Here is a 13,418-nt window from a genome sequence, read left to right on the forward strand (position 1 = left end):
AAAATAAATGATATAGTTAGAAAAATAACTCTGGTTTCTTATTTATTAATTTATTTTCAAAGACTAAACTAAAAAACACTGAAGCATGGTTTAAAATTCATGTGTATGTGTATATATTATATTATGAGGAAAATAGTAGCCAATTCCTGTAGGCTAATAGACAATAGCTATAACAAAAAAAATTGTCACTATTCTTGATACATTTAAAAATTGGCCCTTTAAAAGGAAAACAGTGATCTTATCATCAGGAGGTTTCCTCCAAAAAATCCAACATTAGCCTAGACTCACTAGCATGATTTCTATTTGTTTAAAGACGATAATTTCAAAAGAAAAAAAAACTATTTGATAAAAATACAAGTAATACAGCTCAGAACTCTCTTCAGACCACTAATATAAAAAGTCTAATGTGATTAAGTGGTCCAATTTCACTCTGTGGCTTAGTTTAGATATATTTACAGTATAAACAATAGCTCATTATGCACGAGTTTTTTAAATGCCCTAGCTTTAAAGCTCTTTCAACTGAAAGGGTAATAGTTACAAAAGAAGAAATACACAATGTTTAACTAGGAATTTAACTGTGTCCCCACCCCAGGAAAAATAACAAGAGCATAGTAGCTTTAAATCAGGGGTGTCAAACTTGCGCCGTCACAGTGTCATATAACACATCATGGCTTTTTCTCCCTTCGCTAAACTGGGTGTGGGCATGGCTAGTGCATGACATATCTGGCCCACGGGCTGCAAGTTTGACACCTCTGGTTTAAACCATTTACTAACCTACAGTCAGGAAAACACAGCATTTAATAATACATAATGGGAAGACCTCCACATTGCCCTTAAAGGGAAGAAAACAAGCACTGCAGAGTCAGCAGCTGTTTTCATATCCTACTCCTTAACAAGCTCCAATCTTAAGATACTCATTTCTTTTATTTATTAAATTAAAAGTGTAAATCCATCAAATGGCCCCTATTACTTTTCCTCACCAATGTGGATCAAAAAAGAGCTTTACTAATTCTGGCTTCTGGGATATCCTTATTATTGAACAAGAGGTGGTCTGATTCAGGTTCATGAGAGTTCCATGCTGGATAGTGGACTCTAAGATTTCTTTATGGGCTGCACTGAATTCAGAAAAACCAAACAGCAACCATTTCAGTAGTAAAGGAATAATAATACATAAGAGATCCCATTAGTTCAGTTAATTTTTAATAGTTAACACTCAGTCCAGTGCCTGGATCCCATTTTTTGTGAAAACTGGCCCATTTTTTGCCAAAAAAGGGGCATGGATAGCCTTTAGAAAACTTATAATAGAGTCCTCCTGGGGCCGTATTTTGCTGATTTCTGCCCTCCCCAGCCCCCAGGAGCTCTCTGAAAGCCTCCTACAAGCTATATATGGCCATTTTTGTGAAGGGGGTAGAATCTCAGGAGGCAAAAAATGCTGTATTCTGTGTATAAGACACACCCAGATTTTCAGCCTCTTTTTTGAGGGAAAAAGGTGTGTCTTATACTTCAAAAAATACGGTACTTGATGGAATCCTTATTTTAAATTTTAGTATTTTTGGCCATGACTGTATGCAGAAATTGCATGTTCTAGTAATTCAACAAAATTTTATATAATGGTACCATAATACAATTCCTTAATTATTTAGATCCTCTTTTCTTTCTGAATTAGGCCACATTTAATCACATATAGTAACAGAATAAATAATAAAACAGATATTTTGATGAAAATCAATTCTTTATTAATATCTGCATATTAATAACACTACCTTTTCAGTTTTTAAAAAACAAGATCTAAAGATATTTGGCATGCCTTTAAAAATATCTCTAATACAAACAATATCTTTTCTGATAAATCCTGAACCTCACATTTCTATAACATGCACTATCTGTATCAGACTAAGTGTACAGGCATTTTACCTGAGGTACATGGGCTAATTATCTGAGTAGATTACAAGCATTACCTATTAATTAGAAAGACCATAAATGTCTCATCATACTTATGTTTGTATAATTCCATCAAATACATTGTGTATTTATTAAAGCTAAGGTGACAGGGTGTCACTTTCCAGCCACACATTCTCCATCAATCTATGGATTCAGGTATAAAGTCTCCAAGCAAGATATTCATAAAAAAAAATATTGCCAGAGGCTGTAACTTTGGTGACTTCCTTTCCACCAGCAGCAAAATACTGTTGAAGGCATAATATATTTCCTTCTTCACATGGCAACTCTTGTTTGCAAAAAGGTAAAGGTATTCCATCTTCTTGAAAATCTTAGTCTGACCTCTGTGTTTTCTGTTTATCATGCAACAACCTTCTCAAGTCACCCATTTCCCACAAGTAATACTGCTTATGCTGCTAGTACTTAAAATATCAATACCATGGTCCAGAACAAGAAAATACCAATACCATGGTCCAGAACAAGAAAATACTCAAAAAAATTTCCTATAAAGGGCACAATAATGATCTGGAGAAAAAAAAGTACCACATGAAGCACACAATAAGTATCAGCCAACGCCCACTCTTATTAGCTTGTCAGTTAAAAAATTCAAAAATACTGAAGACAATCTTCTAATTTTTCTTCTGTACAGATGACACAAATATAAAACTTCCCTTTACCTATTGCTTGTTTGCACAACACTGAATCTTAACTGGAAATATGAACCAATTACATTTTATGAACAACCTTCCTGTGGCTCAGCAATGAAATGCAGAGCCCAGGCTATATCACATGCTTATTACGTATAATTTCCCCCCCTTCTATCTCGATTTGCTCATAAAGCCACTTGCGATCACAACGGCATTCAGGTCCACACTTGCGGGAGCCGCACTTGGAGCAGGCATAGAAACACCCAAGGCAGTCTTCATCAAGGCAGTCACACAGGTCTATCCCGCTGAAAAGCAGAAAGCCTTGGCCGTCATATACCTTGCTCTTTGCTGCTATTAATTGCCTGGAGGGAAAAATACAAGCAATCAACAATTAACAACGATTTGTAATACTAGACACTCTGTTTTAAATAACAGACAATTCAGTTTAAAACTCCTGACAGGTGAATTTCTCTAGTTTGTTGTACTAAGGAGTAGCAGATATAAACTAATATGACATAGAGCTGTCCTTGAAAAGTTTATGGAAACTTCAATTAGTTCAAAATACACTGGCTTGAATGGTTTTATGCAAGTCTAGATTGGTCCCTCTCTTGCAAGAGCTGCATTGGCTCCTGATTTGCTTCCGGGTCCAATTCAAAGTGCTGGTTGTGGCACCTTTAAGCTCTACATGGCCAGGGGCCAGGTTGTTTGAAGATCATCTTTTTTCAATTACATGTAGCTTACCCACTGGAGTGGGTAGGCAGTCTGGTCTACCAAGTTGGTTCTTCTAATGGGACAAGAAGAAAGCAGTGGTGACATTCAAAAAATTTCCCTACTGGTTCTGTGGGTGTGGCTTGGTGGGTTGGGATCATGTGATGGGTGGGCATGGCCAACTTAAAAAAAAATTAAATCATTTTTAACTACCGGTTCAGGAGAACCGGTAGTTAAAAAATGCTAAAAAAAAGTACCTACCTACCTGCACATTCTCTCTCTCTCCCTCCCTCCCTCCCTCCTGTATTTCTTTCTCTCTATTTCTCTCTCTCTATCCCTTTATCTACCTACCTATCTACCTTCTCTCCCTTCCTCTCTCCCTACTCTCTCTCTCTCTCTTTCTCCCCTCCCTCCCTCCCTCCCTTTTTCTACATAGACCAATGAAGTATTTTAAGTTTTAACATTCCCCTTAGGCAGGGTTTCGATGTTCTGCAATCCAGACAAAAATAAAACTGAGCTTGGTTTCTTCATTGTCAATCCAAAGTTTTAAAGGGACTTTAAAGTAAAATGGAGAGATTCGACAAGAAAGGTAATACAAAGAGGATTTAAATCCAGCTACGGCAACGTGGTGCATTCCAGATACCTTGGTCCACAAATTTCAGTTTCTTGCTACAGTCCATATTAGTTAGGGGTGATAAGTCATAACATGACAAATTTGGCATTAGCACTTTATAATATCTGTACATAGTTTGCAAACATACTGTAGAAGAAATCTGGATCACTTTAATTAGATCATCTTAGATGTAAGCATTTTTAGGCCCAAGAAATTGTATTTAGCTATGCTTGCATTGCTGCCTTTTACTGAGATAGCTTTGAATTTGAACATTCAGTCTTACAGAACCCAAAGACCCCAAGCAGAAAAAAATATGGGGGGGGGAGAGGAGGTAACTAACTACGATCAGCTAGCATTATGCTATGGAAAATTAATCTAGGATATAAAAAAATCCACTGCCACAAATTTCAAGTACTTCTTCCAGAGCACTTTGATTGCTGCTGTCCTGAAGCTGCTATGAAATATAAAATGTTTTATAAAAACTCAACGGCTAAATAACAGTAATGAAGAAGACTGGAACAATCCAAGGTTTTAGCTGGAAGAAGTCACAAATACCTATCTTCTATGACAAGTACCGTGTTTCCCTGAAAATAAGACAAGGTCTTATTTTCTTTGGACCCCCGAAATAAGTGCTTGGCCTTATTTTCAGGGAGGTCTTATTATTTTTGAGGTGCAGAAGGCCCCTTAACCGCGGCCTGCGGCCCACAGATCAGCTGATTCAGAGAGGGCCAGAAGTTCCATCTGTTTCTGGCATGCTCTTGCCAGCCCTAGCGTTGCTCTTTTTGCAGCTGTCACTAAGAGATGGGGCGCAGTAGCTAGGGTTTGCGGGAGTGGCCTCCGCGAGGCTGTTCCATGTAGATGGCAGGTGCATGTGGGGCATGTTCCCCCCCAAGGATATGGTGGGGAAAGCTGTGCATGCGTTTAAATATTTTAGGGGAGGGCTTATTTTGGGGGGGAGGGCTTATTTTAGCACATGCACTCAAAAGCCCGATTGGGCTTATTATCTGGGAAGGTCTTATTTTGCGGGAAACAGGGTAGCAAAAAGGAAGGTAATGTGTGCTTCTAATCAGCTTTCTTCTGCTTTCTCAGTAAATAAATCCTATTTTTCTTAGTGCAATCTGTATTGCACCAAAAAGACAAAAACTTCCAAGAAGAATTTATTGTTTTTGTCTCGGGACAATAAAGAAATAAATAAGTAAATAAATAAATTGCACCAAGAACATTTCCCCTAATCTGAGAAAAATCATGGATACCACAACTGCAATGATTTTCCACTTTTCAAGCAGCTTTATAATAATTGGACAATGCAACTTATTTTATTCCTATGCACAAACATGGGGAAAACTCATGCATTTAAGCAGTTCTAAATTATAATTTATATGTAAGTAGAACAATTTTCCCTGAAAGTGAAAAAGCAAAGGCAATCAATCCATAAACAGTCTACCTGTCTGAATTAACGGATGTACTTTTCATTTGTAGTTTTCTTTTTTCTCTTTTGTTTGCTGCTTCTGGAGGAAATCCAGTATGCCGTCCTGGATTAGCAAACTTCAAGGCTTTAGTTGTACGCCCCTGAATAAATACAGACAATTTCATTTTAAAAAATTCAAAGCATTTCTAATTAAGTGATATCATACTTCAGCTAAGAGACAAACATTAAAGCTGAAGCCAAATATACACTTCTCTTTTTATTTATGGTATCAACTGTGCTCTAAGTTGCTTATGAGATATCTCAATGAACAAAAGTAATAGTAATATTAATAGTCAAAATAAAGCAAAGATAATAAATCGGTCAGGAATATACCCTTAGAGATGCATGTTAATGGAAACAGGAAGAGTTACTTTAATTATCAGGGTAATTTCTTCACTTCCCTTTTTATTTCCCACTAGCTGATAACCTGGCGTTGCACAGGTATTTATTTATCCCAATCCTGTATTAGACAGGAAAAGGAATTAATTATATCTATAGTGTCAAATCAAAGTACCATTTCCATTTTTCTGATGGTAATACTTGCATACTGCAAGTAGTCTTTATGTGGATCATAGTGGAATCCTTCCAATGCTAAGCTAAAATGTTGCGGAGTCTGTGATCATCTGGATCTATCTCTCATTTCCTGTAGTCGGGCTTCACACTGCTGTACTGTCTCTGAAATTCTAGAGGTAGCAGCTCTTTCGCACTGCAGCACAAGTCTAATATCCCTCTCCTCGGGAGTTTCTTGTCTAAGCTGTTGTTTCATTTTTTTAGCCTTTGATTGCACTTGGCCAATCGCCTGACATTTCCTTGGAGGTATTGTTAAAGCAATGAAATCTATTATTATGGAATACAATAAAATAAATGTAAGAGAAAGACACTTGGGCCTGGCCCTGTTACCAGTTGTTGAAGAAAACTACCTCAACCACTGTGGTGAGAATTAGAGACCTAATTGCACTGGCCAAAAACCTGGGAAAAATTCTACAGGGAACAGTCTTTGAGGTGATTATCTGCATTAGCAGGCACTTTCCCCGACAACTTGCCCTCTCTCCTTGAAGCTGAGGGCCTAGGGTATTTTTTTTTAAAGAATCAATCCCCCTTACCAGAGGGATTCTCTCTTGTGGCTTAAAGTGAAGCTATCACCATGGCAACTCCACTGTGCTGTACAATAGAAGCCATTTTAAGGCACAAAAGGCTGTATCTTAACAGAACTTGAATCCAAACTGCACACTATCACTGTCAAAAGTACTGTGGTTTGACACTATAGATATAAATCACTCCTTTTCATTTCAGTGGCTCAGGCATTCCAGAGTCATGCTGGAACACACACACACACACACCCTGAGAGGAGCTACAGGTGTCTTACCCCCACAGTATTTTTTTCCAGAGAGTAAGTCATCTGTGTACCAAGTTTGGTTGAAATTGCTCGAGGCGTTCCAGAGTTATGCTGGAACACACACAAACACACAAACACACACACTCCAAAATAGGAAATAACTGTAGCATGTCTTCATTAAATATAGACTGTGCAAAGCTGGATACCAAGTTCAGTTTTAAAGATGAAAGTCTTCCATCACGATGCTCCTTATTGCTTGGAACAGAAAGCTTCCTCTATCTATCATATAAGCGCTCTAAGGAGTATGCAGTTTCAGACTGCAGATAGTAATTCAATTTTCAAATGTTCCCCTTAGTGAAATATACCTTGCAGGAAAAGCATTAAAAAAGTAGGGAGATGTTAGAATCTCTCTTCATTGTGCTTCTCCCTACCCTGTTTCTTATTTGCAGAGTATTTTACATAGGGGATTTGTAAAAGTGTAGTCTACCATCAGTCTGAAGTAGCACATCCCATTCTAGTATCTTAAATTGTTTTAAATCTCAAGGTATGCAGTGTGTTGATAAAACTTTACTGCTTACACAAATTATATGGTCTCATCCTGGCTAATTTGCCTTTAAGTATTATAAAAAAGTTAAGATCATATCATCATACAAACCAGGAAAATATCGCTAACATATTCATGAAAAGTCACTTTATTAAAACAGCTCTTTAAATTTTGCTTCCTGGTTTAAATAAAACAGAAATTTGTTTGACTGAGTTGAAAGTTATGGGAAAAGCTTATGCATATTGCAGTTTCAAGAGTTGAACAGTTATTTTCTCCCTGTTCCCATGAAATGATTTGGTCTTTTTCCCCCTTAAAAGGATTAGAGCTCATTCATACATACAATTCATACAAAGATTCAACTGAGAAATTGCAATTTTACATGAAAACGCCATTTCTGATGTTTAAACTGTGATGGCATTTTCTTCATACAGTGCTTATCCAGTAAGAGTCATACATTCAGGGACTGTACAGAACTGAGTGTACTCTTGGTATTTTAAGAGAGGGGATTGATGCTATTCTTTTCATACTCTTAACCTGTCTCCTATGGCACATATATTTAGAGGTACCACTTTTTTTTTCAGTAGGTGGGATTTACTATCACATAACTGCAAAAGTTACAGCTTTAGTCCAGTACTTAGATAGTTGAAAAAATGGTCCCATATACATACGTCTGAATCAAGTCTCCTTCGTTGACGATCTTCAGACTCAACCTCTGCATTTCCATTTATTATCTGTGTACATTTGGGGCAAAGCTTCCAGCCTGGTATAAATTGACGTCCAAACTTGGCACTTAGAAAAGATGAATCATCTATGTCAATTGCATGCAAGTTTTTCCTGGAGAGCTTTTTGTGCATATTGAAAGGATCGCAACATGACTTTTGCAAGTCTTCATACCTATCAAGGTAAACTTTAGCGTGATGGAAGCAGATTGTATGAGTCTCTGAAAGTGTTATCCCAGTTCTAAGCTGAAGAAGTAACAGATCAGTTGTTGATAAATCTTGCTTAGTCTTGAAGCCAGTTTGAGAAGTAAAGTATGCTTTATGACAATCGCTGCTAGCTTGCAGCTGATTTCCAATTGAACATGGATCCATTTTACTTGATCAGTAAAATATAGTTCAATATTTAAATTGTATCGTTTGTCGTCTTTTAACAGCTGTTACGAGGATTATCCTGGAGAAAGCAGTGAAGGAAGTAAGATTTGTGATGCATAAGTTTATTTTTAACTAGAGCCAAAACAAAATCAACTCAGAAAAGTGTTCTGTACTCTGACATTTTTTTTAAGGATGAAGTGGAATCATAAAATAGGCATTTTTGCAGGCAATGCCAGTTTCTCGGTTTTTCAGCAATTTGCCTACCATTAAATTTAGGCACGAAAGTACCATGTTGCAACTAGAGTACATTTATATGCCAGCTTTTATCAATTCTGTATATAAAATAACCGCCATTTCATGAATAAGTTTTCATAGGTTAAAATAATATTGTAGACTGGTACAAGTAGTTTTAAGAATTGGAAGGAATAACCTAGTTGGGAACTAAAATAGTATTGGTTTCTATTCCAAAATGAAGGATTGCTTTACAATAACAAAATCATTTTTTTTTCAGAATACTCATTGTGGAAAAGATGCCGAAATAATAATAGATACTTATATTAGGTATTTGACATTAAGAATCTCAAATAATAATAATAATAATTTAAAAAAACAGGCCAGCTTGTTAAGCCGTTAATAAATTCCAAAAAATGCAAATGTTTTACTTATGCAGAAAAATCCTGCAACAGATCGGATGGGAAGTTGTAAGACTTTTGTACTCGTTAGATTATTCGATAAAGTTGAAAGTTATACAGATAACTCAATTAGAACTCTCAGACAAAGTAGGCTAAGGACCACCTTTAATTATTTTCCAAGCACATAATTTATGATTCATGTACAGAAGCAGCTTGCAACATGACGCTTTTGTACCTTGGGAATATACATCTTGTCCAAACTGCAGGATCTGCTAGCAAAACGTGCACCAGATTATTTCTTGAGAAATGTATGATGCCACTTCCGATATATGTCTTAACAATGGAAAGAAGCCTTAAGACATCCGAATTAATATTTCCTAATGGCACTTTAATTAAAGAGTGCAAGGCAGGAGGTTGCAAGAATGACGGCGGAAGCAAAGCCAATGTGAAGAAGCTATTAAGCTGCAAGCAATATTATGAAGAGACTAAATGGTCGACAACAAAATCAGACAAGGAAAAAAACTTGCAACTTGTAGCTTTTTTCCTCAATGAATCAAAAGTCACATGCGTGCCCAGTCCAGATTGACATTTTATCAGATTAGGATTAATTTTTTTTTAGGATCACCAAAATCATGAATATTTTTTTCAAACACTTGCAGAGGTCAGGATCCAAAAAAATTCACATAATGCATGTTAAGTGCTTCTACATATGAAATTTTCTTTATCCAAGTTTCCTTCCAAATAAAGTGTTCTGGGCTTGCATGGGATGCCCCATAATCTTCCACATCATCATTTCAGAAGGGAGGACAAAGGGCTAGTTGAAGATGTCCCCAAAAGTCCAGATTTGCATGTAGAGACTTGTAAGCAGCAACTGGGATCTTATGATGAGTCTCACTATTTAGCCTAATTGTCTTGTCTTCATGAATTATTTATTTTAGAATCTGAAACAAAAATTCATATGAGGACCCGTGTCTTGGAATATTTTAACTCTTTGCCTTTTTTTCACACAGTATTATACTTTACATCCTCTATTCTGCTCCAAGTTAGTTATCACTCCAAAAGACATAGATTTCAGTTTGACATCAAATATTTGACTGTGTTCTATAAACACAGGTGTACTTTTACAACTCAACTTTTTGTTTGTATTTTTTTTGTTTGCTGTTATGTAAACAAACATTATGACCGCCCCTTCACATTTCTTGTATTGTTTAATTATTTTAGCCAAGAGATCTAAGGTCCTGCTCATAATTTAAACTCTTTTGTAACAGAAAAGAGATACATAAAATTACATCAGCTCCGAAACTCAACTTAAAACGACAAGAATAAGGTTTTTAATTATTGTTGGTATAAAACATTGCCAATAATGAGTGTTGAAACATATAAAGCTTCAGTTTTGCTTTGCTCTGATTAAAAAATTTAGGCGATGTATGAGTGAGCAAATTTTAGAAAGAGCAGAAGATGTCAAGGATAATGCACTAATTTTATGCAGAAGTGAATCATTGAAAATAAATAGCTGATACCGCATGATAAGGAGGTAGGTAATGTTAGAAAGGAGGCAAGAACAACTGCTGATAATTACATTTAAAAAGTAACAGAAAGAAAAGCCAAGACATGGAAAGAAAAGAAAACAAAAGGAATAACTTCAACATATTTGCTATTATCAAAGCATGCATATTATTCTTAAAAACTTTAACTGTCTCTGTAGTTGACTGATTATTCAGTGTCTGAGATTCTTAATAGTATGTGAACTGGATTGCCTTGAATGAAGAATCTGTTCGCACAATACTGGAAGTGTTCAGCTTTGTCAACACATCGGGGCATTTTAATTAGCATTTCAGCACCATGTAACTCAAGAGTGAGGAATGTGAAGCATTCCATTCCTGAACCACAATTCCCAGCATCCTTTGTCATTGCTGTAATGAAAATTATAGTTCTGTAATGGAACTGAAGCTACTCAATGCTATGTCCAGCAGTGTCTGGAGGAATGCAAGTTATATTTCTCTGAATTATCTGATGCTAAAGCAGTCACAGAAATAATTCAATCATGTTGGTATATGTGAGCATCTTTATAAATGTTGACTTGCTGAAGTGCTAGAGAAAGGACCCTAACAACAGCTTCTATTTCCAGAAATCTGTTATGCTACAATTCAAATTATTCTTAATCAACTGACCAAGCAGCAAATAATTTAAAATTTGCTGCAACAGTTTCTAAGTGTGAGAACTGGTTGTAAGTTAGGGTTTTTTTTTAGCATTGATATAACTTTGAATGGCACTAAATAAATGGCTGTAGTTGAGGACTTCCTGTTTCTATAAAAAGAGACACTCTGCATATCCTCATAATCACTTTGAATATATTTTGCTGGTAGTAAATTCTATATTTATGCAGTCCAGCTGAAATACCCAAAAATCCTGCTAAAGAGTGGGAGAGAAAGTAAAGACTAACAATGGACAAATCCAGCAAATGTTTTTGTAACAGAAATCACATTTTGGGGGGGGGGGGGGAAGAAAAAAGAAACCCAGCATCCCTAATAGTAATCCTAGGTATTACATATCAATTTGAACTTAATCTGGAAACAGTCTGTTGCAGCATATGCACTATGTAAAATATATAGAGCAAAGCAAAGCAAGCCATGGCTGAGCTTGTGTAACAATTTGTAGAAAGGCAGAAAGTATACAAATCACATTTTGTAAAAGTTATTAACAGATTATGTACTTTATTGCTCAAACACTGCAATGACAGTCATTGCTATTTTGAATGATCAAAGAACTGGTCCTGATTTTGCATCAGCACTTGCTAAGAAAGAAAATATAGTATGAATGGGGGAGAAAAGGCCCTCAGAACCAAAAACTTGATTCCCTAATTTATCAATTGACATAAACCATACACTGAAAAAAAGATGCAGCCAATCAAACCTCACACATAACATATTTTAAAGTGTATCTAACAATGTAATGCATAAAGTGGCACATTGTTTCCATTCCATAAAATCAAATGATAAAGCTAATTAAATCAGATTATAGCAATTTTAGTTACTTAGTTATTTAGATTTACATGCAACCACCTTTTTCCACTTTAAGAGTTAAAGGTACATACATTTGAAAATACCTTTATTTTTTAAACTAGGGAGACACAAGATTGCCATACCTGAAATATATACTATTACATAAAATAACATAAATCCAGAATCAGACAAAAATCTAAACACATACATAGAGCAAGACCTTATCCAATGTATGATTTAGTATCTGAAATTATTAAATGGGTCTATGCCTCATGGGCATTTATAGTAAGTTGAAATATAATCCACACCATTTTTTACTATTTTTGTTTGTAGGCAAATATGCATATAAACATTTCACTCTCTCTAACGCACACAGGAAATGTCAGGGTGTTAACTTTGGCAACAATTCAACTGTAATGCTGGTTAGAAGTCTCTATAAGCAGCTGTTCCCAACTCAACTGTAGCCTCAAATCAGGCTACAGTGACTTCCTTAGATAAAAATTCTTCTGTATGACATAAAACATTTCCGTAAGTGACTGACTTAGCCAAGTTTTTAAAAAGCCATATAAGCTCATCCAATGTTGTCTATCCATTTTTGTTTTCAAGCTTACCTCATGAGAGTGGGTGTGTCAAGACCAGAAGAGAGAAAATTCCTATACAGGTAGTTCTCGACTTACAACCACAATTGACCCCAAAATTTCTGTTGTTAAGCAAAACCTTTGTTAAGTGAGTTTTGCCCCATTTTACAACCTTCCTTGCTACAGTTGTTAAGTTGCAGTTGATAAATCAGTAACCCGGTTCTTAAGTGAATCTCCCTTCCCAAATGATTTTGCTTGCGAGAAGGTCGCAAAAGGTGATCACATGACCTTGGGACACAGCTATGATCATAAACGCCACATTTTTCCGCCCCTTGTGCCAGCCTTTCTCCATCCACATCGGCCTTCCGGACATGGACCTCGACTCCCATAATCCAGCGAGACGGGGATCATGGAAGTGCGAGTGCAATGAACCGGGGTTGGGCAGCCTAAACTGCGTTCCGTGGAGGGCAACTCCGCTCACACAGCCTCCCCGCGGCTCCTCACCTTGCTGTGGGCTTTCCTTCGTCCGAGCCCCGCTGCCGCTGCTGCAGACACCAATCCCGCGTCGCCCGCCTCGGCCACGGCTGCCATGAAGCCGACCGCTTCCTCGTCTTAGGGCGAGAACAGCTGCGAGGCGCAGGAGCAGGGACGGCAAATCTATTGGCCCACTCGCCGCACTTCCGGCTCCGATGGCTTAGTAGAGACCCACGGTAGGAAGAGCAAAGCCGGCTTCCCTCGCACGATTCCCACCCACCCCAAGATCGTCCTACTTTCTGTTCCGGGTTGTTGAGACAGAACCCGTAGCCCGCCCCCCCCCACCAAAAAAAATCTTTACAGGCAGAAGTTCAACAGAATAAGCCA

At 37.1% G+C, this 13,418-nt stretch overlaps 1 protein-coding gene across 4 annotated transcripts; it reads right to left on the reverse strand.

Moving 5' to 3' along the window:
- Positions 1–1,891: 1,891 nt before the first annotated feature.
- ARL14EP (ADP ribosylation factor like GTPase 14 effector protein) lies at positions 1,892–13,169 on the reverse strand. Of its 4 annotated transcripts, none has more exons than XM_032224281.1 (5): positions 13,062–13,152; positions 9,685–9,918; positions 7,923–8,424; positions 5,351–5,475; positions 1,892–2,947 (listed from the first exon to the last, which is right to left on the reverse strand). In XM_032224281.1, the coding sequence occupies exons 3-5, from the start codon at positions 8,343–8,345 to the stop codon at positions 2,719–2,721; spliced, it is 777 nt and encodes a 258-aa protein (XP_032080172.1). In that variant the 5' UTR covers positions 8,346–8,424; positions 9,685–9,918; positions 13,062–13,152; the 3' UTR covers positions 1,892–2,718. The 4 variants fall into 4 exon arrangements, with proteins under 4 accessions (XP_032080172.1, XP_032080163.1, XP_032080181.1 ...); XM_032224272.1 differs by having other exon boundaries at positions 9,213–9,918; XM_032224290.1 differs by having other exon boundaries at positions 7,923–8,043; positions 8,149–9,918.
- Positions 13,170–13,418: the final 249 nt, after the last annotated feature.

Source organism: Thamnophis elegans, chromosome 1 (assembly GCF_009769535.1).
Source record: "Thamnophis elegans isolate rThaEle1 chromosome 1, rThaEle1.pri, whole genome shotgun sequence".
In the NCBI taxonomy this organism is placed as follows: domain Eukaryota; kingdom Metazoa; phylum Chordata; class Lepidosauria; order Squamata; family Colubridae; genus Thamnophis; species Thamnophis elegans.